Below are 25,733 nucleotides of genomic sequence, written 5' to 3'. Positions count from 1 at the left end.
TGATCGCTGCCTCTCGGGGCTGGAGAGAAAAACAGGGGGGGAAGGAGAGGGAAGAAAGTTTCTGGGGCAAAAAGGCTGCGCGGCGCGGGCGGGGCACGGGCACCCCGCGGGGCCCGGCGCTGGGGGGGGGTTGGGGGGCGCTGCCCGCCGCAGGCCGCGGCCCCGCCGCCTCCTTTGTTCGCGGGGGCCGCGGCAGGGCTCGGGCCCAGCGGGGAGCCGGGCGGCGCCCCCGCCATCCCCGCGGCGGCGGCCGGGGCGGGCGCAGCGAGCCGCGTCGCCGGCGGGCGGGCGGGCGGGCGGCGGCACTCACCCAGGTGAGGAGGCTCTCGCCGAGCTCGGCCCGCTCCAGGCTCTCCACGTTGAACATGGCGGGGCGCGGCGGCCGCGCGAGGATAACGGCCGGGCTGCGCAGGGCCGGGCCGGGCCGGGCCGGGTCGGGTCGGTGCGGCCGGCGCCCCCTCCCCCCCCGCGGCACCCCCCACGTCCCGGGCCGGGCTGCGGCGTCGACACGTCACCGCGACCTCGCCGGAACCGCCCGCGCGCGCCCCGCGCGCATGCGCCCTGCCGCCGCGCCAGGCGAGGCCAGGCCAAGCGACGCGCCGCTCGGCGGCGGCGGCGGCGGCAGCGCGGGGGCGGGGCGGCGGCGGCCGGTAGTGAGTGTCGCGCGCGCCGGGAGCTGAGGTACCGCCGCGCGGGCCGCGCCCCTTCCCCGCGACGCTGAGGGGAGGCGGCGGCCCGGCCCGGCGGGGAGCCCCCTCCCCTCCTTTCCCCGCGCCGCCCCGCTGGAGCCGGCGGGGTGCGGGGCGGCGGAGGGGCGTGCCGCGGGGGAGCCGTTAACGGCTGCGCGGGCGGCGCGGGGCAGCCGTTAACGGCTGCGCGGGCGCTCGCGCATTCCGCGGCCTGGGCGAGCGCGGCGGGTCGCTGGCAGTTACAAAACGTCGGGGGCCTGCAAGGCTGATGCCGCGCTTAGATTTTATTTTGTTTTGTTTTGTTTTATTTTATTTTTATTTATTTATTTATTTATTCCCCGTCCGAAGTCCGTGGTGGCACTCGTGTGCTGACAACAAGCAGGTTCCCCGGGGGTGCCGGGAGTCCTCCGGCGGGGCCCTCCGCAGGCTGACTGCTCTTGCCCGGTTTCTCTCCCTCCCCCTCGTCCTGCAGCCTGAGGCGCACGCAGGAGCCGGCCTGGTGGGTGTCTGGCGGGTGGCTGACAGGGCCCCGACCTCCACCGCTGTCTGACTTAAGCAGTGTGGACAGGTGAGGATGTTGCACCCCAAGAAAGTCACTTGCTAGTAAGTAGTACAGTTTGACGTGTGGCAAGAGCAGCCTTTGAAAGGTTTCCTTTTCTTTTTTTTTATTTCCTCTCTCTCCTGTCATAGAAAATGGTATTAACTTCCTTTCTGCAAAATTTTGCTATAATAAAAGTTATTCTAGTAAATTACATTAGTTGTGAACAACTCAGTTCACATTTAGTCTTAAGAATTTATTTCTTGGCTAGAGTAGCTCCGCCTCCCTACTTCCTTGGCTAGAGGAGCTTTACACCAGGCGGATGTAAAGGGGTTGCCTGAAGGGTTCAGCAAACTCATTTTCAGTAATCAGCTGAATTTTGCCCCGGCTGAAGTTTCTAGTGAGAATATCAGATGTAATATTAAGTTATGCAGATCCCTGTTGATTAGTCACTGGGCTGGCGTGTGGCATCATGGAATAGCAACCATAGTACACTAGTAACACAGATGAGGGTTGCGTAAGCAACCAAGAAGGAAAGTGTTGCACATCCAGTAACTCTCATTTTGTTCCTGTTTTCTCATAATTCATGCATTAAATGGGCTACTAACATGGACGGAATCTTGGTGCTCCTTTATGCTGACCTGTTGGAATTAAAAGTGTGTCATAAGAGCTGTGAAAATTCTCAAGCTTATTCAATAAAGTATCTTCTTCCTGATGTCATAACATAACCAGCTATTTTCATTTTCAAGTTTTGAATTCAGCCCGTTGCCGTTTAAGGGCAGCTGTCAATTTCAGAAAAAGTTAAAAAGCCTTAGAGAACTGTACATGTTGTGCAATAATAACTCTCCATTCCAAGTTTTAATGTTTACTTTAGGCTAAATGCTTGGTACTTATGATAAACAATGCTTTCAGGGGTATATTGCAACATTTTAAGGGTTTATGCCAGATCTTCTTTTATTTACCTGTTTCCCACGCTGCTTTGTCCATTGTCATGACATGCATTGCTTATGCTTTGTGTTTTGTTGATGTAAACAAATGCAGTAATTTTTTTTGCTTTGCGTTCTACTTTAGATATGAGGTTATGTAAAGAAAAATTGCATTGTGCAATAAACAATTGTTAGGCACTTTTCTTACAGCAGGTTTAAAGTAAATAAGCTTTTTCTGTCTTAGCAAAACTATTATCATACATCAGTAAATAGTTTTTATAATTAAGTGATATTTTTTCCTTTCTCTTCTTGTCTGCTAGAAAAGCAATTTATCCAAACTGAACGGCACTGGCAGGCTCTTTCTCATGTCCCTATCTGCACAGGAATTCTACCCTTTATGTCTATAAGAACTCCATTCCTCTCTCTATGCGTTATTCTTGTGAAACAGTGGAAGACTTTATTAGGAACCGTTTTATACAGGTCATGCATTGTCAAGACAGATATTCCAAATAGTAATGCTGTGCAGACCATTGTATTTGTCTTTTTGCTTCAAGCCATCAACATAGTTTCAGGCTCCTAATGGGACAATTCTTTTTGTGTTCCCAACGGAATGGTATTGTAACTTGGTGGTGTTTCCCCTTACAGAATAAGTGGGTATCTGAGGGAAAAGTAACTTGGTTCCTTTTGAAATGGAGAGTGAGTTTGCATATGCAGTATTTTTAACTTGCAAATCATCATTCCCCCCAACAGGGATAGAATACCTACTTCTTTCTTCCTCTCTCTAGGAAAAAATGTCTCTCAGAGGCTACTGACCTCAGAGCTTGCAGAGACCTGCTTCACCAGGCAAGTGCAATGGTTGATCAGTTCTTAAGGTGTATTGAACAAAAGTATTATTTCTCTACTAAAAATGCCCAGTTTCCCCTATTTTGGCTTTGCTGGAAGCTACCGAGATTGTCAGCTCTTTTTTATTTCATCTCTCTTTTTCAGTGAGTATATATGTACGTAAATATATTCAGCATTATCCTAAAATCAGATGTGGTTTATGGTGACAGCATAACTGAATATGGCACAGCTGAGTCTAGCTGTAATTTTGCTCTACCAGCTGAGCTGATTTGTGACTCCAAAGTAGCTGCTTACTCATAATAATGCTGTATTAACAACTGCTGCATGAAATGCTGGAGACATATTCCCCAGTTCAGTTTTAATCTTCCCACAGAATGCATCTTGTCAATTTGTATGTTGCTTTATTTGATATTTTTTATTTTTTTTAGTAATTGTGTGCTTAGATTTTTCTCATCCTGATTTTTACAAGTTATAGAGTTACTTAATACTAGAGATTATTATATGTTCTTTATGCAAATGAGATTATGTTCACAAAAATGAAAAATTAATAAATCATGCTTCTTCAAAACCCTGTTTTCTGAAGACACCATCTGTCAGTTCTCTTATTTCTGCCTTTTTATGTATGTCTACACTGTTATATCAAAGTCCAGTTTCAGTATGCTAATGTTAAAGTACCTAGGTAAAATGTAGCAGCTCATGCTAAAATCTTCAATGCTGTGCACTTATTGTCATCGTATATGCTTAATGCTTGCTGTTGGTAAGCTCTCTGAATGCAGTATACCCATACCCTTCAACTGTGCATGAAAGAGATGAAGAATAATTCCAGGATCCAGCTCGCTGGATCAAACCCATTCTCAAAGCCCCATTCTCAACCACTGACAGTTTGCCAGTACCTGCTGCTAGCGTGAATTAGGAAGTAGATGGTAATTTTTGATGAAAGAGCGGTCTCCATTGTTCCCAATATTTCAGAATTTGCCTTAGTTGTGGGGATCTCTTTCTGTTTTTCTCTTAAATGAAACCAAAACCACTAAATTCATGCTTTAGATATTTCAATGCAAGCAAATATGCATGTGGGGGTGGATTTCAGAGTAGATATGCTCCATTTTGGTATGCTTAAGTTGCTAACGGTTGACTTCTGTTATCTAAAATAGGTCAATCTTATTAGAAACCTATAGATGCAAGTGAAACCAATTTATTTCAGTTCCTTATACTGTAGAAGGAAATTTTGAGGAGTTAAAGCTTTCATGTGTAGTCTTAACAAAAATGAGAATCATAGGAATAGTCCTTAAAAATGTTCAGTACTTTTCCAGTGGTTTCATTTTATTATCCTTTCTCAATAGTACTTTACTAGTCAGAAAGGAATTAGCTTATCTTGGAAAACACACAACTTATGCAAAGTAAGGAGTATTTTTAAGGAAGGAGAATAATGCTTCTGCTCGTAAAAGACAACAGGCAAAGGGTATTACAAGCTCTGACTTGTACTCTGGCCTGCTGCTACAATCTTCCTTTTTTTAATTTTTCCAAGCAGAGAGGTTGGTTGCCAGTACTGCACCAAGAAGAAAATAGCACAAATAAAAATGCAGTGAAAAGGTAGTTGTTATCCAGTTCACTCCCAGCCCAGCCTTGGAAGGACACATCGTAGTCCAACCTATCTTTAGATTGTTGAGCAAATTGTACCATGCCCTCAAAGTCAATAAAATGTTCAAGAGCTCTTAGTTACTAATTTGTATTTCTCAGCAGTACTGCTTGTATATTATTTCCTAGTTCACTGCTCAGACAAGAAAGCCTCTTAGAAAAGACTTTTTTCACTACACTTGCACATTCCTTCAGTCATGGGTCCTAAGACTCCAGCCTTTCTTGGAGTATATTAGCATTTGTTACTTCCCTGATGAACCTGGCTGGTGGTTCATCATGGAACCTGGAAATATGGGGCTATTCTGACTTCGGCTAGCTAGCAGCAAGTATTTAATACATCATGGCAAATGCAGGATTGTTTTTAATTTCTCTGTCACTCATGGCATGGGGAACTGTTCCAGCTGTGCTCTATGAAGTACATTGAAAGTCTTCATAGTAGTTTGCAAATCTGAAAAATGAAGAGATAACGCATCCACACTAGTATGTGTCTCCATGCCCCCTCCAACATTATCTGTATGTTTTTCCAAGAATAAAAGCCATTGTTGTAATGAAGAAATTACTTCTTATGGTTCTCCTTTTTTGTGTAAACCTGCATGCAGCTGCAGTGAATTTTTTATACTTAGCTGGGGTGGGGCCAAGAGTATCTACCTTTTTAAGGCCTTTAAATTCTTGTTATCATATATGAACAAACTAGTTTTGATTTCTGTCATTGATCACTCTCAGAATAATGAAGAACAAGTGAGATAATTTTGTGTTCAGATGGGTAGTCTGAAATGGTCTTTACAATCCAGACTGGATGGTTTTACTAAGCTAAATTGCATTCCTTTCTGTTTCCAAGCATTCTGGGGCCAATTCAGTCTGTCTGAGGATATTTACATTCTGTAATCATCAGGAATCCTGATGCGAACAAGTCTGATCCCAGTCTAAGTACTGTACTGCAAAGTCTAGTTGTAAGTTAGGCCAAATGGAAAGGAGAATTCTTTTTTTTTTTCCTTTCCCTCACTGAGCAACCTGTTGTTTTATTTCAAGCAAGTGGCTGTAATTTAAATATGAACTGAAATTGAAAATTAAATTGTGTTTTGTTATTGCTTTTAATGTAGGAAGAAGGCCCGATGTTTTTGTCATTTTTTTTTATTTTGCAGCTGATACTTACTTTTTAACATTCCAAAGCTGATTTTGATAGGAGTATTGCTTTGATGTGGACTGCTTTTCATTCTTTAATTGGAAAGCAAGGTGGGGTTATGCCTTCATTTAAGAAATCTGTCTCACAGTTAAATGACTGAAATTCTTAAATATAAACAAAAATAACTTCTCAAAATTTAATCCATTTTCAGTTATTGCTTTTTTCCCATTAATAGTTATCCTATTAATTTGGCACTTCTCTCAAAAAGCTACTGTAGACAAGAATTATTTTTTTGTATAAAAAACAGAGGCAGAGTATTAAAAATTCAAACCTTCTTTGTAATTACGAAGAGAAACAAAAAGGTAGCATAAATCTATAGAGAAGGGAGAACAGCTTTTAAATTATGTAGTGACTGAAAAATGTGGTATAGAAGGCCTTTTTTAAAAATGATTTTATGCAGAAAAGATTGAGGAAATATTTTTATTTTTGCATAGCCAGCTAAATGTAATGGAGCGAGATAAAGTTGAAGGAAAGAATTTAATATGAATCTCATCAACTTGCTATTGAATGACATCGAATTATTACTGGTTGCTATTTTAGGAGAGATTAAGTGTCTCTGGTAGAGTCTTGATCTTAAAGCCTTTTCTGACGTTCAGCTTAGTGGGAAGTCCTTGTCAATGCAGGTTGTATTGGAAGGCTGAAGGTCTTCCTTACATCATTTAAGATTAAGTCTCCTGTAACTTGCTGGTTAGTTGTACCAACTGGAAGAGTACAGTTGCTAAACCCATGCACTGGAAGCCAGGATTCCTGAGCAGCTTTTTTAGGACTGTTGGCTAGGCTGTATGCATTCAAATCACTAAAGATGTGTTCAGGGGTGGTTCTGGTTGCATCTGAAAAAATAATGACCTGCAAGTTTGCAGTTCTAAATATTTTGTTGGAAAATGTTCTAAACAGACTTGAGATAAGAAAATTCCTTCCTCTTTCAGTGAGAGAATTTTCAAGTTACTGTATTTCTGTAATATGCTCCTTGGAAGCATTGCTTCTTCATACTCTAAAACAGAGATAAGAGTAGGTGAAGATTGTTACTGCCTCTGTGGAGACTTAAATGACTTATCGGAGAAAATCTGTATTGATTTTTTGACCTGAAAAACATTTGTTTTTAGTTCCTAGTCTACACAGCTTATGTGAGCCCTCCTGTGGAATGAGCTGACTTGGAAAAAGTGCTTGAGGTAGTGAGGGGAATATACTCAGCACTCACTTGCTGTCCAGAGCGAAATAAGTTAAAATAAACAACTTGAGCCGTAAGCGCCACTAGCCCACCTTCTCTACATTTCAGTAAAAGAAGCAGTTGGGAGAGAGGCTAAGAGGCAGAGATTCCACTTGCCATCTATACATCTTGCCGGTATTGATGTATTAGTAAAGATACAGTGTTTTGGGGAGTGGCCTTATGTGTAGCCAGAGGACTGTGCAAGAGTTCCTGTTGAGAAAACGTTTGTGGGAAACGGGTATTGGGAAAGTCATCCGTGATAAGTGAATAGGTAAAGTAGATACAAATAATTGGAGTTGTGTGCAGGGAGTCAGAGAAGATGATAATCTGTATATTTCTTACTCAGTTTTTGCTGCTGCTGACCTCTGCACCACTCTTTGGTATTTCAGGAAGAGTATGAGCAGAAATGAAGGAAAGCAAATACAGTGAGTGGTATTAAAAGTAAGCAGGCAGATAAGGATTGAGGGAGTTTTGTTTCAAGGAGCATGAAGAGGGGGAGAGAGCTCTACAGCCTTGAAGGCTGGTCAGGGAAACTTACTTCATTTGGCATGGTACTGACAATTCATGTGTCACTTTCAGGAGTGTACCAAGCAAGCAGTGATAAAAGAAGCCTTTCAGGTGTCGGTGTGAGAAACGCTTGTCTTCCAAAGGTGCTGGGCAATTAAAACATCTGTGTGTCTCTTTGCAGCAGTGTATATCTCTAAAGAAATACTTAACACTTAATTGGGTGCAGGTATTATTAGCATCTTGATTTGTTCCAGCAGAGCTGATGCAGCAGTGTGGAGGTAAATCAGCTACCAGATTCTTGCCATTTACCTGTCTTTTGTACAGAGTGGTCAACCTAGAGATGACAGCATGACATAGTAGAGATTAGTAGAATAATGATGGTCGTTAGGGAGAGAAAATGTAGGAACTGAAGATACCAATGCTCTTCCTGAGATACAGTTGTGGAAAATGGGTGTCCCAGAATGTTGTGTTTGTGTGAGAGAGAAGCTTTTTAGAGACTCTATATAGAGAAATGAAGTATATGTGTTGGGGATGTTGATCTGGCGAGGCACCATAGCATGCCTAGAAGTCCAGACCCTTCTGATGCTGAGGAACTGATGCCTGAAAAACTTCCAAAACACTTGTAGCCTCATGGCTCTAACTATGGCAATATAACTGTACAAGTAGCTACACAGAGAAATGTTATAGCTCCTTGTGTAGGATACTTTTTGTATGAGAGAACTTTCTGCAAAGTTCTGGTGTCTTTCATTCGTTAGTATATATGAAATCAGTTTTGATTTTGACCTATTTTGATCATGATTCTTGATGAGTCACTGGTGTTCCATCTTTAGGGAAGAGTGCTCTTTCCAAACATTAATCGACATTTTAATAGTTAGACTATGACACAGTTGGTTGTGGAAAGCTGTATTTAGCAAAAATTATGACTATAGTTACAGAAATGGTAATCTCAGTTCAGGTTGAGACGCATGTTAGGATACCCTAGTTTATTGTGTTACTTCATATAGACTTCATTATTTCCTTGTGATTTTCACAGTGGAAGCCCAAAAATACAGGAACAATGAAAGGAATCTACCATTCATTCTCAATAAGTTTTCTTTGTTCTTGTGGTACTTAATAATACCACTTCCCTTCTACTGTAATGTCAAAATATACCAGCTTCTGGTTGACTACTAATGCGCAGGGTGGCTTCCCCAAATGAAACAAAGCCTGGGAAAAGCTCCACAACTGGTATGAGAAAAGATCTGAACAGTAAGTGCATCTGTCTTGTGGAAAACATGGCATCTTATTAAATTAAGAACAGCAGATGGGCGTGCCAGAATCATGCTAGCGTAGTGCATTACAGGTTTGCACTAAAATCTCCATGACATGTATTCTTTCTGTTTTGCACTTTGTCAGGGTCAGGTAATGTCTTCTGTACTGATGTTTACTGGATAGCAAGGTTTAAATTCAAAAATGAGGTAGGAGCTGTGAAGTGGAGGGGAACACTGCTGAAAGCTTGCAGGATTAAGGCATGCAGACTGGAGCAGGAAGTAAAGTAGATGATACCAGTCTTACCTGACTTTATATGCTGATACTGATACTTTATGTTAGCCTCATAGGACAAATACTTTAATTGTGTATGGACACAGCTTCAATATGACAGTTTTTATTATCTTTTCCTAAAGTTAGTGTAATTCTCCTGGTTTCATAATATTCACAGCTGTGGTTCATTTCACTTCCTGATTGCAACAGGAGCAATTTAGCAGTGTGTTGCAGATCATTTTATTTTGCTTATGTCTCCAGCTGTAGTTTAATGAATGTTAGTGCTGGCAAGTCATTCTGATTTTTGCAGATGTGAAATGAATATAAAACAAACAAGTCTAGTGAGAGAAGCTTGAAAATACGCTATTTCTTTCAAGCTTTTCCTATGTTTCCAGCTGAAGGATGTGAAATGCATAGAAAAGCCAGATAAAATATAAAATGCATGACATGATTCCCATGTATTCAAATGGACATTGATCACTCTAAAAACAGCTAAACCCCAAATATTCTTGTTTCTTTATTCACATAAGTGGTGTAAATTAGGTTTCTCAAAAGTACGCTGTCTTAGCCTAACAGTAATGATGTGTTGTGTACTAGGTAATATTCTTGGTAATGTAAACTCATTATACTCTTTATAAATGGACTGTCCTTAGAATATGTCAAGTCCAACAGACTGTCCTATCCCTAAGCAAGATATCTGGTAAATATCCGCAGGTACAGTATCTGAATGTATATATATTTGTAAGTCATTTAAGACTTGCTACTGTGTAAGAACAACAGTGCTTTACAGTCCTCAGCAGCAATCTCTGTATTTGGTAAAATGCAGCTGTTTTCTTTTGCTGTATCATTTTTGATTCCCAAGCAAAGACTAATCTGAACCTCAAGAATTTATTGTGTGTATGAATAGATGTGTATATAAGTTTTTTGTATCTATAAAGTGTGTGTGTGTGCATATATATATCTATATATACACAATTATATAAATATATATATGTGTGTGTATATATTTCTTTTTACATTTTAGAGCTGGGATGGCCAGTCACCAAGCAGAAGTTCAGAGTTTGAAGCTAGATAATGATTCAGTTATAGAAGGAATAAGTGACCAGGTACTGGTGGCAGTTGTGCTCAGTTTCACTTTCATTGCTGCTCTGGTATATACCCTTTTAAGGTGAGAATATGTTGATACAAATTGATCAACATACCTCAGTTTGTCAATACTAACTTTTTCAATAAATAGTTGCATTTGTATACAACAGCTATGGTTTTGTGACTTTAAATAAATTGTTGTTCAATCACTTACTTTTAACTAATTGCTTGGAGCTTCATGATTTAATTCACGGTCAGAATGAAATGATGCATTTTCCAAAAGCGATGCCAAACTCTTCCTTATATTTAGGTGATCAAATTGAATGATGTCCGTTATTCCTCAAGACTGAAAATGATTTAATTTACAGTCTGCATGACTGGTGTCATATTTCCTTATTAAGTACAGATTTGTCAATAATGACTGCGTAACTAAGGTTAGATGTAATCTGCCATTGTATATCCTAGCTACAGTCTCCTTTAAAAAAAAAAAAAAGAAAAAAGAAAGAAAGAAAAAGACTGAATAGATGGACTGATTTGTTTCTAAATGAGTATGCTTCGAAAATAGTGGACTGTAATATACTTTCCACAAATAAAAATGTTAAATTCAGAGTTGAACAAAACTAATCCGTAGTTTCAGAGTTTTTCCTTGAGACCTAATGAGCGCGTTACCCTAAGCATTTTGGGGAAGATAAGTCTATAGTTCAGATTGCCTGGCTTTATGCGAGTCTGTAGACTTCTGAGCACAGAAGAGTTTTAACAACTAAGAGAATTTAATTTTAGTGAATTGTTGTCGTTGTGGGTAGATTCTCGTTCATGAATTCCATATGAGATGATTATATAGGGGATATGTGGAGAGAAAGCTATGAAAGAAACCAGAAGTGGGAAAGCTTAGTAGGACCGGAAGGTAGTGTTGCTGTTCACAGGCAGGAGATGAAATGGAAAGGAAAGCTCCTTCTGCTTGTAGCAAAGGAATCTTAGAGCAGTGAATACACTTCAACTTGCTTTTCTTGCTGAGGCTTTTCAGTCATTCACATGCCTCCAGGAGTGCCTGTCTTTCCTCAGTCATCTTTTCCTCTGCTCCCTAATGCTTCCTCCAGTCCTCATATTCACATATTCAGCATTTGTAACCTGAATTTGTAAGTGTATATTTAAATAGTAAGCATTTTATTTTAAAATTAAAGCATGGTTAATTTAATTTTGAAATATTCTGAACTTTACAGAGGAAGACAAGTTAGAGATATGAAAAGAGTGAGTGGAATAAGCAGTGGGCAATAGTAATGGAGATTCACTCAGAATTGGTATCAAGGATATGATACATCAGTGATGAAGGGTTACTTGGGGTGGAGAAGATGGCTACTTACTTCCTACTTGTGTAGTGGAATGAGCTAAGCAAAAAGATTGTGGGTCCTGTTACACACCTTAACGGTTTCTTTTATGGAAAAGCAAACTCAGAACACAGGGTTCTGTACTTTAGACTGTCTCGAAGCTAGTTTTCTTACACCTAGTATGACTCTCTTCTAAGAGACTTAGCAGTATTTTATTCAAGCTCCGTTGTCTCTTCCAGTATCTCCTAAAATTGGTTGTATTCAATAGCATTTTTTCCATACCTCCTAATCTGTGTATTGTCTCCATTAAAATCTGTAAAGTGCATTAATCCTTATTTATTTAACCCTGAAGGGAGGACAGGGAAGAAAAGGAAGAGTTTTCTTTTTCTTCTCTGATTGTCTTTGGTAGTACAGTACTTTGTGTGTTCCTTATCCTGTGTACATTATCTCAGTCTCTTTGCCATCCATGTCTCTATTTGCAACATCTGAAATACTTAAGTTGGGTAAGAACAAGTGCGGGGTACGAATACAGGAAAGCAGGCTTAGGAGAATGCGTAAGATTAAAGCAATTGGATAAAAAGGACTAGAGAAGGGGAAGCAGGCAGCAAGGATCATATGTTTAACTAGATTTTGGGGAGCAGAAGGGGAGTATGAAAAGAACTGTTAAGGGATATGGTTGCTATACTTGTTTCTAGCAGAGAGAACTCACTGAAGCATCACATCAGGGCATGAGGTGATGGTCTCTCTACTTTTGATGAAGAAACTATTAACAGTAACTAACATATCTGCCAAGTTGCAGCTGTTTAGTTCAGTCACTATAAGACTTTTGTTAAGTGTGTATTTCTTTGAGTAATAACTTTTGACAAAATGCAGCCAGATTTTTGCCATCATCTCTTAAACTTGTGGGTAGGTTGTCACATTACAAATGAGATTGTGAAACCTTAATTTATCCAGCAAGTTAAAGGGAGTAGAACTGACCCTCTACTGTGATGTCAGAGATTCCCTGCTTGCCCCAGATGTTTTACCTAACCCATTCTTATGAGTCTGCAGTTTTAGCTCATCTTCTTTCATTATTCTATTCCATTCCGTCATATGGCTTTATTATAAAATCAAGTCAGTATTTTCAGCAGAGCTGAGATTTTAAATCTTGGAAAATAACAACGGTATTGCAGTGATATACCAGTCCCCATATGTACTGTTCCTCACTTTCACTGCATGACCTTGCACATTGAATGCAGGTAGCCTAACCCTTTTCAGTAAGGACAGTTTGGTGGTACAGGGCACCTCAAGACAGGGTTGCAGCACTAACACTTAATAATCAGAAAATGAAAAGAAGAGAGTATGTATCTAGCCATTTCTTTCTAACTTGTGTGTGGTAGTGCCTGTAATTACATAGGTCCATACTATTTCTCATTTATTTCAAAATATTTTCTTACATCAATTTTACAAAAGAAGTGATGAATGGGATATGCCTTGAGCTTTACCTATCCCCTGTTGGACATGGTGCAGTGTTCTGTTACATAAGCAACTTAGGCATAAATAACAGATGCTGTACTTCTGTAGCTCTACAAATAATCTTGTGTATTTAACATAGCATATGATACCAAACTAAAACTATGTATGTGAAGTATTTGTACAAGGATGTTATGCTAATACTGTCTGGGTAACTTTACCTTGTCTGCTTGACTTCTAATAACTCAGACTAACTAAGATTCATTTTTGCTTAATGTAGCTTTTCACTGGATAACACTCTAGCAACAAATTCAAAATTAGTTGTTTATGAAGGGATCAGAATAAACTGGCTTATAATTCATACCTTCCAATTGTGTGTGATTTGAATCCAATTTCAGTATATATCAAAGTTTTGACAAAATGAAGGTGTAAAATATGCTAACTAGAGTCTAAACAGGAAAAAAATTTTTACGTTTATCGTATTTGTCAGACAACATTCACAAAATCTGACTCAAGGAGGGCAAGAAGGGTTTTAAGGTAAGCTTCCCATCATACAACTTTCATATGTGTGACCCACATTATTGTTAAATAAACTTACGTTTTATAGATAATCAGGCAGTTATTAGCGTGAAAACACACATTTTGTCTGTTCCTCATTTAAGAAAGAACATAGGGGATACAATGCTAAAGATGACAGTAATGCAGTATTATGATTGCCCATACCACATGATGCAGAATATTGCAGAAACTTCTAGAGCTATGAGGAAATTGTATAAGTAGAACTGCAGCCAAAAAAGTCCAAAAAGTTCAGCTAGTCGAGCCCACAGCTGTGACAGAGGATCAGCCTCCCTAGACCATCCCTGGAAGGAGTTTGACCTGCTTTTGGATTTAACTTTCAGTCAAAGATAGCCCACAGTATCCTGAGGTAACCTCTTTGATTTTTTGTACACTTAGCAAATAAAAATTTGTCTCCATCACCCTCAAATAATTATTGTAAGTAACTGATCATATTTATCAAATGGAAGATTTATCCTGTGTCCTTTTCTCTCCGTAACCCATCTTCTATACAGACTCCAGTTTCTTCAGTCTCTCTCATCAGTGTTTTAAAAATATGACCAGTGGTTCTTACAGTTCTCTTCTGAACTTTCTCAGGCTTCTGTGCACATTTTTATGCATTTAGCCCAAAGTGGAAAGCAGAATACAGCTGAGACCTCAACAGTCCTGAGCAGAATGTATCACCAGTAAAAGACAGATGTATAACTACAGAATACAAATTTGCATTTTGAGACCACATGATGCTGTTGATTCATATTTAGTTTAAAACAATGCTTTTTAAACTTATCAATGTTATTTTTACTTCCAGTCCTGTCTCCCACTGTGTTTTAGAATTTATATCCAGTTTTTTGAATATATCCAGCTTCCTTTCTTCAGTGAGTCCCTTCCATCTGATTCCACTTTGTCTTGGTATCTCTAACCTGTATTTTTCTTGCCACTAGATTCTGCAGTGATTTCTTTTTATATCTTGTCTGCTGGTAGTTACATAAAGTCAACATTCTAAAGCTAAGAGTGTTACCTTCCTCTTCTTATATAAATGTTATGTCTTAATCTTTCAGGTGGCAAATTAAACTGAAATAATTAAGATTTTTCAACTCTATGGTAACTTACATAGTAAATTAAAAAAACTAAGAAATTGAGGCATAAACCAGCAATGCAAAAATTAAAAATATTTAATATAAGAGCTTTCAAGTAACTTGTTTTTTTCCCAATTTAATGGCTGAATTTTGTTTCGGAAAAAAACTTAGTTTTAATATGACTTTTTACGTTACGGAGTTTTTCTTTGAAAAATCCTGCTGTTGTACAGCTTAAAAAGGCCAGGGTAACTTTAGGATGTACAATGAATGTGCTGTTTCCTTAATTATATGTGTACTTCCTTTAAAATCCTTTATAGCAGGAAGGAATGATTTTTTTCCCCCTTTGTTTCAAGTCTCATTTTGTTCAGTCAGTTATTTTTCAGTGTTGAGTCTCAGGGTTCAGTTTTTCTGATTTCTTATATTTCCTTTCACAGAAATGAACATCAGAACATACACCCAGAAAATCAAGAGCTAGTGCGAGCTCTTCGTCAGCAGCTTCAAACAGAGCAGGTGCTGTGCTAAATGTTGGAAAGATTTACCCACCTGATATGGGGTAGACTTCTCTCCTGAGGTTCTGGAAGAAACTAGCCTTGAAAATTAAGGAAGTATACTAACTGTACAGAAGCACCCATAAAATTTATCAAGTAGTGAGATGACACATGCTTTTTTATGGATAAATCAGGTCATTAAAACTAAAGATTTAGCTGGTTCTTTTTTCACAGCAGTTTTCACCACAAGGTGGAGTATGCTACATTATGTTATGTGCTTCCTGCACCGTTTCTGGGAACTTAGTGGTAAAGAAAAGGATATCTGAGTACAGCTTGCTGCCGCAGGGGTCAGATGTTTAAACTGATAAATTCTGTATAGCACAATAATGGCACAGCAGCCAGGGCCAGGCAAGACGTATTTCACCCAATTCTGACATGTAGAAAAGAGTTTGGGAGAGTCTAGGCCGCTTTGCTGGAAATTGCTGAGCCCTAGCCCTAGATTGAGAGAAGCCAGACTTTTTGCAGACATATTGAGGAGATTCTTCCATGGTACTACTTCCTGAAACAATGGCAGGGTTTTGCCTACAATATATGTTAGTGTGGAGGAAACGCATGGCAGAATGGGGAGAAAGAACGTTTCATGGCGACAAAATAAATCAAGGCTTCTCTAGGAGTAAGGACACAGCCATAACAGTTGTTTCTGTGATATGGGAAGCTGAACCCAGGCATTACTTAGCAGTCACAGTAGATATCTGCCCACATAGCAGCAGCTATGTGTATCTACCTAGATTTATTGGTTCTTTTCTATTGACAAGATGCTAGGAGACAGCAGTAGTCGAAGATTGCTGTTGGCTGTTCAAATTCAAAGCAAATCATCCAACATCTCAGATTCTTACTAGGAGACCCACAAACTTACATCTGTGCTTCGGCTTGGGAACACTAAATATAGCTATTGGTAAATGGATGCAGATCCATTACTTGGTTCTGGACAGAGCTGCTTAGGAAGTAACAGTCTAGATCTGAGTTGTTACTAGTTCTTCAGTGTATCTAACCTAATGGATCCTAGTTAATGTGTAGGAGCAGGGAGGTTCTTCTTATGTGGTCCTTAATTGGATTGAAGCACGTACTATGTAAAACAGATATAGAGAAACTAATGTGTTTATCACAGAAAGAACTTGCCTAGTGAATCAATTTTTGCATTTTAGTATATTTAATTTTTGAATTTAAATTTATTTTGATTTCATTTCATATAATTTTGTATTTGAGTGTTTGACTTCTAGTAAATGAACACTGAGACTTGTTTATTTTTTAAGTTCAGGTAGACTTCTCATATAAAAATAGTCTCAAACATTTTGCCTTTCTCTTGTCCCAGCAGGATGTGTCTGCTGGTGATAGACATCGTTTCTATACTGATATGTCTTGTCCAGTCTGTTTGCAGCAGGCTACATTTCCCATTGAGACAAACTGTGGACATCTTTTCTGTGGTAAGCAAAAAAAAAAAAAAAGAAAGAAAAAAGAAAAAACAGGAGGAACACTGGCACTAGTACTGTCACCCTAATGTAAAGCTCTGTTCAATTTTAGCCACTTATTTTCTAGTCTGCACTAGAAATAATTTTCTATATAACTTGCTAAGAAAGTACATTTGCTAATAAACATTGGCATGTGGCAGTGTGCTTCATTTTTTTGCTATTCTATCAGGATTGAAACTGCAGTTAATTTAAAAACATTAAGGACAGAGTATTGTTTATTTCCAGCTAGTAAAAAATTGAAGAGGCTGAAAGATGCTTGGAATTGTACCATTTAAAAAACTTGCATAGAAAGTATAAAAGATTACATTGTTGTTATCATTAATATGTAGTTGGTGTTATTTGTTTTTCTTGGAAGTCCTGAAGAATTAAGACTAAGTCCACAATGCTTACAATCTTGGGGTTTTTTTGAGGTCCATATATATGTATATGTATGTAAATTTATGCATGTATTTTATATAGATAGATAGATTGCTTCCTGTCCTTCAGGTTCCCAGTAGGATTCTTTCACTGAATCCATCTAGTTTTATGTAGTATGTAATTCATATAATGCCTGGTCATTCAAAAGAAAAAGTTGACAAATTCAGAAAACAGTAAAAGGACTTACATTTTTATACAGTCCTGCACCCGTTGAGACTCCAATAATAAAGCCAGTTTATTTAGGATTAATTTAACAACTCTTAATTTTTGTGATTTCTGTGATTTTCCTAGTTAAATTTTAAACTGGTAAAATGTTTAATTCTTTATTCCTTCAGTTAGTGATTAAGAAGTTTTCTGTCTTTTTTCAGGAGAGAGTCTTTTAAAATTAATGATGCAGCTGAACTACTTCAGGATTTATCTTATTAATAATATAGAATTTGAACACATTTGTTATTCAATTAACATTTTATGGAAAATTATACCAGAAGAGATGGATTTCAGTTTAACTGCTTATATGTTGCAGTTTTCCTGTTTTACTTAATGCTTAGCATATTATTTCTTGAGTAGCTGCTTCAACTCAGAAGTTTAAAATCTCTGTAACTGTTAACTTACCTTCATCAGGTTCCTGCATTATCGCGTACTGGAGGTATGGCTCATGGCTTGGTGCCATCCGTTGTCCAATCTGCAGGCAAACGGTAATATTTCAAGTAATCATGGACCTGATGGTTTGGATACATAGTGTGGCTTACCAAAAAGCACTTATATGTGAACTGCAGTAGTAAAAGTGACAGAAGAAGAAATCTGAGAAGCTGAAATAATATGGATATGTGAAGCGTAGACTGTGGATATTATATTTTTCAAACTCAGTGCTTTGCCAAATGACTCAGAGTCAGCAAGACTGTTCCTGCAACTCAGATTTAAGTAAATGGCATTGATAATGTAGCCATTTTTCTAGAAAGGTGTATATGAAAGCAGAAATCATAAGATCTTACTGTGATTCTTTTCCTACTGTCTTTCTGAGATGTATATAACTTGCTCCTTTACCAGAACTTGTATCTGAAAGACCTAGCTGTTGTGGAAGACTTCCAGTAGGCAGAACGCTACTGGTTTCTAAGAAATACTGTCTTCTTTCCTCCTTTCCCTGGCAAAATACCATGTTGACACTAATTTCTTATTTTCTTCCTATTTCTAGTTCATACGTATTATTAATTGGAGCTCTGTAGAGCAAGTACTAGGTTCCTTCCTACACAACATACTTACAGTGTCAGTTTGAAATATGTCCCCGCAATTCATTAACACTTAGGCTCTCAGAGTCTCATAGTCTGTGTTATAACGAAAGTGCATACATGTATTGTAACAGTGCACAAACTAGAGAGTTATATAACTCATCAGAAGTTACTAACATGTTTAAAGCCATTGCCTGTACATTGTATCAAAGTTTGACTCTGAATCAGCAGTACAAGTGGGTATAAGACAGATGAAGGTAAGAAAAATAAGTAGGGCTAGAAGAAGAATGAGTGGGTTACAGTGTAGCCAAGGAGGCGAGAGGCACAAAAATAAAGGTGAGGAGAATGGAAAAGCAGAAAATAAGTGTTTTCACATCTTTCTGTAGATAGACACTCCTTTTTTTTTTTTTTTTTGATTAATAAGTAAATTGGGTGGGACTGCTTGCATGACTATGCATTTTTACTCACTCCTCTGAGGCAGGGAAGGTGAGGTTACATTTTGTAAATGCGGAATTGAAGTGTATACACATGAACAACATGAGTCACACAGAAGGCTTATGGCAGGGCTTAGAACTTCAGTGTAGATCTGTTCACACTGTTACTTGGTAAGTGTGAATGCTCCATTTAAAAACTCCTACAAGAAAGTTCCTCACCTTACACTCTCAAAAAAGATGTTCAGAGTCCAGTAACTTGAAACTTCCCAGGGATATAAATGAGTTATATCAGAAGGCCTGGAAAAGCTTTCTTTACAAGTTTAAAATCTCAACATCTAGTCATGGAAAGAAATGAAATGCTTCATTTTAAACCTAGTATTAGTCCAGAAATAAATATTGCTCAACATATGACTTACAAGATAATGGTTTTACATTTTGGAGAAAGGAGGAGACCTTTCTTCAGAAAGGTGGGGTTTTTTGTTGGGGGGGTTTTCTGCCATATTGAAAATGGGCCCAGGGATAATCAGCTCTTTAAGCTATAAGCAGTTTGTGTTTTGTGTAGGTTAGGAGATATACTTAGTGGACAGGTACTTGGGGAGCTTTTGAAGATTGTAATAAATTAAAATGCAGTACCTTTTCTGTTTCTTATGATAATCTACATTTTCTACCTGAACATCACTTCCAAATACAAGGCCTACGTTTTCAGAAACTCCTATGCAGACAGATCACATAACATGTATGTGAATGCTACTTTCCATATTTTTATATTTACATGAAAATTAACTCAAAAACAGAAAAATTTACTTCGCTTACAAAAGAGCTGAAGGTTGTTATCCCTTCCTGGCAGCTTCTCTTACTCTCCTTGGTCTTGATATGAATGTCCACGTAGGCAAGTACAAGTTTTGCTGCTTGTTTACTGACATGCAAGGTGGTCCTAAAGAGGGAAGAAGAATGGCCTTATTGGAAGCTTTATTTGATTTTGAGTTTAAGAAACAAAACCAGACAGACTTGCTAAATTACCTTTATTCTCATGCATCTATCTCACTTCTGAAACATAAACTGTTGGTGTTTTGAAAATTGTCCTCTAAGCCTTTCTGAGAAAGAAAGTTCGTATGCTAGTTTGTAGCAATCTTTTAAAAAAATGCATTAATATTCTTTAAAGAATTTTAAGCGATATACTTGTTAACACTTAGAAGCAGTACCCACGTATTTTATGTTAATATTTTTCATTTTATATTGCTACTACATATTCAACAAAAAGTCTGCTCTGTGTAGTTAACTGAAGAGTACTGCTGTTTCATTTATAGTTCACAGTATCTGCATTTGAAAAGCCAGTTGCACATTAACAAAATCTCCCTGCTGTGCCTAGGTAACATTGTTTTTACCACTATTTGGTGAAGATCAGCAGGATGCGACCCAAGTATTTCAAGATGTTAATGATTACAATCGGAGATTCTCAGGACAGCCCAGATCTGTAAGTTGTGGGAGAATTTGGGTGGAGGTCAGTGATTTCAGGGAAGATGAAATCTTTTTTCCTGGGAAAAAAATTTTTTCCTGGAATGTGAATTTTCTATTCATAACATGTAGGAGCTATGCAGGTTTTCCTTAGGAAATTCATGCGCATATAGTTAAGGCAAACTTAAAATACTGGAATACAATTATTTGTAATTTGTCTGTATAGAGCCTTTTATTTCTATTGTAATTTAAAACTGCTTATAAGCCTTGAGAACCCTGTTGAAGAAGAGGGCTTCAGCATGTGTTAAGCACTTCTTTGAATCACGAACTCATTAAATGAAAAAGATCAATAATTAGCCAATAAAAATACTGAATGAAATGTATGAGATGTAAGAAAGAACATTTTCTGGACTAATCTCTTTAAATCGATCGAAAGAATAGACATGAGTTATATTCTGTACCTTTCCTCTTTGGACTTCAAGCTGTATGTGCTCTCGATTTTGTTGGTTTTTTGTGCTAGATTATAATACACCCTTTAGTTTGTTCTGTGACTGTGGAAAACTTTTTTTTTATATAATAGTGAAGAGATATAGTTGAAGTTCTGTGAACTTGAGAAAATCAGCCTTGTGAGCTTGTCTTTTATGTGCATGTCCTGATTCACAAAGTGAAATGTGTGCACGTAGATAACATTAACTTTACTGATAGCCTGCTTGTCTGCATCTGTTTACTGGATTTGGCCATAGTAACAAACTTTTCCAAGAAAAATTTACAGTCCAAAGAGACAAAAAAGAATTGAGAAATTTTCTTGTTTCATTTTCTAAGCACAAAACTTGTGTGCTTTTGATCCAGAATAATAACCTGTCAGAGGCCATGCCTGAAGTTCCTGAGAGGCCTGAACTGGACGGGATAACCTGCTTTTGATCTGTGCGCAGTGTATTGCCTTAACCACATTTAACCTTCCTTTCTAGAGAACTATTTCAGCCTTGGCAATAACTCCTTTAAATGTTATGGCTCTGTGTACACTAGAAGAGGAGCCATACAGGAAAAAATGTCAAAGTTCACCCCACCCCAAGCCTCCTAACAAAAACTTAAATATTTTCTTCTGAGCAGTCTCTCAGTGAGATGACAGAACCATTGTCAAATGATGGAAAGGAGCCAGGGATGGATGCATTTAAGGGTTCTTCAATTTACTTTAAAGCTTGACCTGTCCTTTGGAAATCTCTATGAATTACTCTCTGTATGCTGGAGGGGTAGGGTCATTTTTGAAGAATTGCAGTCAATTTCTCCTTTAACTACTGTTTTTTCAAGGAATCCATAGGCATCTTGCATTCTGATCAATATTTCCCTCCAGTTACCCTGTTTGCTATTTCTTAATTTCTTGATGCTTTGTTTTCCTCTAATAGTCACTGCTTTTCCTTCTTAACAGATACTAATACTGTATTTGTGGTGACTCAGACATATTTTTTACTGTACAAAATAGTGTAGCTTGTGACTCTTGCTTGAAAAACACACATATTCTAAATCTTTAACTTTTACCCAGAAAAACTAAATCCAGAGAGTTTTGTCTGGTGTAGAGTTCTTACTGCTGTAAACTAATGGATTCCAGAAGTGTGATATGGTAATAGAAACTTCATACTAAAAAAAAAAACCTACTTAGCATGGGCTTATTGCTAAAGCAAATATTAACTTTTGGTTTCTTTCTTCATAGATTATGGAAAGAATTATGGATCTACCCACTTTATTGCGGCATGCTTTCAGGGAGATGTTTTCTGTTGGGGGCCTCTTCTGGATGTTTCGTATCAGGATATTCCTCTGCTTGCTTGGAGCCTTGCTCTATCTGGCTTCACCTCTGGATTTTCTTCCTGAAGCCCTCTTTGGAATTCTGGGTTTTTTGGATGATTTCTTTGTCATTTTTCTTCTGTTAATATACATCTCTATCATGTACCGAGAAGTGGTAACACAGCGGCTGAATAGATGAAATGAATGAAAATGACCCAGATGCAGAGGCTGTTGTGGAATGTCATAAAAAGAGAACCATGACCTAAGTATGATGTAACAGGGTGCCTGTGTACAGTTTTAGTATTTACAATTCCATAGCTTCTAGCTGATCGTCTTACGCAAATATGAAGGGTTAGTACATGATGATGCTTAACTGGAATCTTTAGTTTGTGTATTACATACGCTTTAGTAATGATGAAGTTAGTTTTATAATGTAATAAACTACCTTCATCTGCTTATACCTGATAAGCAATTGTATGTAATCAAAGTAGAAAATGCCTCCTCTGGTGTGTGATTTGTGGAGAAGTTCTGGTAAAGAACTTCTAACAAAAAATCTGTTTGGGTAATCTGGACCTGTTTAAAGAAATTCAGGAACTCTTCACTGTACAGTTATAAAATCACTTAATATCTCACTGTGGTGGGCTAGAGATTTTTAAAATAAAAATAGTTTTGTGTATCTCTGTGGAAGAAAGAAACCTGAAGACCGTATCACAGTTCTCACCCTGCAGTTTGCTGATGTCCACAATTTATGCTTCACAAAAACAAAGAGAACACCTCAGTGTTGCTTGAACTGCACTGTGTATGGTTGCATGCGATTCATACAATTTTATTTTTATATTTTGGAATATACATATGCCATCTCATCTAGATGGAGAAACAACCAATATTATGCACGCCAGACTGATTAGTGCTCTATTTTTAAACGGGAGCATAGTTTTTCTCTTAAGGCTTGTTTATTCAGGGAGCGTATATTTTGGAGGTGGAGTATTTCATGCTGATTTATGTGCTGCTTTAGGTTAATACAGTATATCTAAATTGAGAGTTTGCACCCCTGTAGTTGCGTTGAAGTGTTTAACTGATGGAAAGAACCTTCAGACTTCAGTTAGTGATTAAAGAAAAGAAGTCAGAACTGGATATTTACAGTTCAGAATTTTACCTGAATATGAAATCTGCAACACTAATATTAAATAACTTAGGTATTGTTTTTTTTGGTTTGGGGTTGGTGTTTTTTTGTTTGATTGATTGGTTTGGGTGTGGGTGGAGGGCAGTCTGAATTAACTTGAAAGTTCTGTGATAAGGGACCACAAAAAATCCTGGGAATGTTTTCAGAACTACCAAGGTATTAGTTACCTTTAATGTTGACTTTGTTGTTGTTGTTGTTGAATTTGAATATAGACTATCATCACTACAGAAGTCATTTGAAAATACTTTCTTTATATAAAATCAATGCCACTGGAAAACTCAAGGGTATTCTTGATCTACATACTTGTAGTTAGAGGAAAGATAGTGTTTGCCATTTTACTTTAACTTCCTGAGTACTTGAAAGACAGTGACTAGAAAGGGGATTCTTTGCATGTTTACATAATACGGGAAGCGACTTACAGTGATAAAGGGACCTTTTGACAGACTGTGTTTCTGGCTCACACGGAAATCTTTCCATATGTTCCTGGTACAGAGGCATGTGCAGGAAGGTGATAGAGCCGGTGCCTGAAGTGCCGTTCTGTGGTTGGTGTTGGAGATTGTCCTTCAGTGTCAGTGTTTTGAAAGTTGACATTCATTTAAAAGTGAATTCAGTGATTCTTCATCTGAAAACTTACTATTGAAAATCCAAAGCCATGTTACAACTGAACTGGAAAGCTTAATATTTCCTTGCTGCTGTATTTAGTTATTAGAGATGGGCAAGAAGAGAAAAAGGAAGTGAGACAAGAGTGGGGGAAGAACAGAGAGAGAGAAAATGACTTTTGTAAGCAAATTCTATTGCTCTTTGCAAACTTTAGCTGTTCTTGAGCATCTGTCTTGAGATTTTCCTTTTGCTTTGGCATCATTAATGATGATTTGGTGGCTACCTCAGTTAAAAGTCATTATGGTATTATTGAGCAAGCGTGGGATATTCATAAACTGTTAAATATATGTACAAAGCAAGATAGTAGTATAGGATGTTGGTGAGACAGGATTGTGCAGTTTTGCCCTAAGCTGCTTTCTTGCAAGGGATTCACCAAGTATTTTTAATCGAGTAAATTTAACACTCCCTTTCCTCCTGAAATTAAGCTTGTGGGTCTGGTTAGAGAACAGCATGCGCTATTGTTGAGTCTGTTAATAGAATCTCCTGATCTAATACCTCCCGCATATGTTTATCCTATAATTGTGTTTATACTTTTTCCCATGCCTGTCTAAATCCTGAGTGGATATAGATGTATCTGAAGCTGGCTGACAAGCTGCTTACTGATTTTCTCACTCAGCTCTCTAATTTCACATGCTACTGTCAAGAAGTTCAGTGAGAAATATTCAGCTAAGGAGTTTCTGAAGAACAGACCCTCTTTTGTACCTGAACTCACGTTCAAGCCACATCTGAGTAGCTATAGAAAATGTTCCTCTATTGTTTCCTACTTCATCCCTCCCTTTCTGCCAGCCAGAAAGGTTTCACCTGAGACCTCTGCTTAATTTGGGATATTGAGGAACATTATAAGCTTTAATTCAACATACTAAGTGCTTGACAGAATTAGGACTGTCTCTCCTTTTCTTCACCAATATATGTCTGTTTGCATATGGAGACCTTTTTTTTTTAATTTTTTTTTTTTTTTTTCTTTTTTTTGGTCACCTGGGAAGAGCTGTAAAGTAAGGAGTGTCTTATATCAAAAGGATGCATCTGCCCTTCAGTGTCTGGCCGCTGCTCCTTTAGACAAATCTGAACTAGCTGTAAATTGGCTCTCTTGGGTAATACTAATAGTATAGCTGGAGCTTAGCTTAAGTTGCACAGCCACCCAAGAAGCTTGGGATAAATACATGAGTATTTAGTCTTCCTGAACTATGTGCTGCCAAGTTATCTTGATAGCAATGTTCAAGGTAAGTGTTATAAACAGCTGAGAGCTAGCCTCGGAATGTGAAAGAAATACCTGTTGCTGTGCGTGCAGCACTGCAGACGTGGCTGGCTGGATGGCATGTCTCATGGAATGGGGCAACCATGTCCTTAAGGCAGAAAATAAATAAATAAAGACTCTAGCAGCAGAGAAGAGATACAGGGGAAAATACTGTTCTTAAAAGGTTCTCATGGCTTTGCCAAAAACTGTGTCAAATATTTGATTTTTTCCAGCAGTATTAACAAAGAGGAAAACTAAAGTTTTACTTCGTAGCTCTTATAGAATAACTTGTAGCATCTTAAGGCCTGATGATGCCCCTTATCACAAGCACCATATAGAACAATCTGTTTCTGTGTTGTTTTGTGTCCCACACCATTGATGTCCGAGAGGATGAGGCAGAGTGGTGTAATTTGAGGATACAAATTTCCTTGGGTTTCATAGAACTATTCATAGCTGTGACTGCTTGTTACATTAGATTTTTAAGACAAAAGGGTTTGAACCTGCCTGTTGTTACTTGTAATTATAATAAATTGCTATTACAGCAAGGGACTCTCTTGATTTATTTTATTGGCTTTCTGGATGGGAATTTGTTCAGCTCTGCCCTTTGCTCCCCCACTTAAGTTAGTGGTAGCTCTTCTGCAAACAGCCTCTACTGCTTTTCATCTTAGCACCTCTAGACAGGATGGCCAGAGATAGTTCAGTGCTTCTGTTGTTTATTATTGCTATTATCAGGATAACAAAATTTCCAGGATCTCAGTCCCAAAAGGACATTTCCTTGAACAGCC

General features: G+C 38.4%; 2 protein-coding genes across 9 annotated transcripts in view; one reads left to right on the top strand and one right to left on the bottom strand.

The window, feature by feature from the left end:
• The window catches only part of HOOK3 (hook microtubule tethering protein 3), a 90,378-nt gene extending 89,561 nt beyond the window's left edge, over positions 1-817 (bottom strand). Inside the window, exon 1 of the mRNA XM_064501973.1 lies at positions 311-817. Coding sequence (XP_064358043.1) covers positions 311-367 — 57 coding nt within the window. The 5' untranslated portion in view covers positions 368-817. The remainder of the gene's footprint in view (positions 1-310) is intronic.
• RNF170 (ring finger protein 170) lies at positions 526-25,493 on the top strand. Of its 8 annotated transcripts, none has more exons than XM_064501980.1 (9): positions 551-681; positions 1,038-1,257; positions 2,939-2,996; positions 10,074-10,155; positions 14,978-15,053; positions 16,407-16,515; positions 17,599-17,672; positions 20,007-20,111; positions 21,801-25,493. In XM_064501980.1, exons 6-9 carry the CDS (start codon positions 16,446-16,448, stop codon positions 22,068-22,070), a joined length of 519 nt encoding a protein of 172 aa, XP_064358050.1. In that variant the 5' UTR covers positions 551-681; positions 1,038-1,257; positions 2,939-2,996; positions 10,074-10,155; positions 14,978-15,053; positions 16,407-16,445; the 3' UTR covers positions 22,071-25,493. The 8 variants fall into 8 exon arrangements, with proteins under 8 accessions (XP_064358053.1, XP_064358049.1, XP_064358050.1 ...); XM_064501976.1 differs by having other exon boundaries at positions 10,074-10,217; XM_064501978.1 differs by having other exon boundaries at positions 1,038-1,292; positions 10,074-10,217.
• The last annotated feature ends 240 nt before the right edge of the window (positions 25,494-25,733 follow it).

Source organism: Dromaius novaehollandiae, chromosome Z (genome assembly GCF_036370855.1).
Source record: "Dromaius novaehollandiae isolate bDroNov1 chromosome Z, bDroNov1.hap1, whole genome shotgun sequence".
Lineage (NCBI taxonomy): Eukaryota > Metazoa > Chordata > Aves > Casuariiformes > Dromaiidae > Dromaius > Dromaius novaehollandiae.
This window is presented reverse-complemented; position numbering and strand designations above follow the sequence as displayed.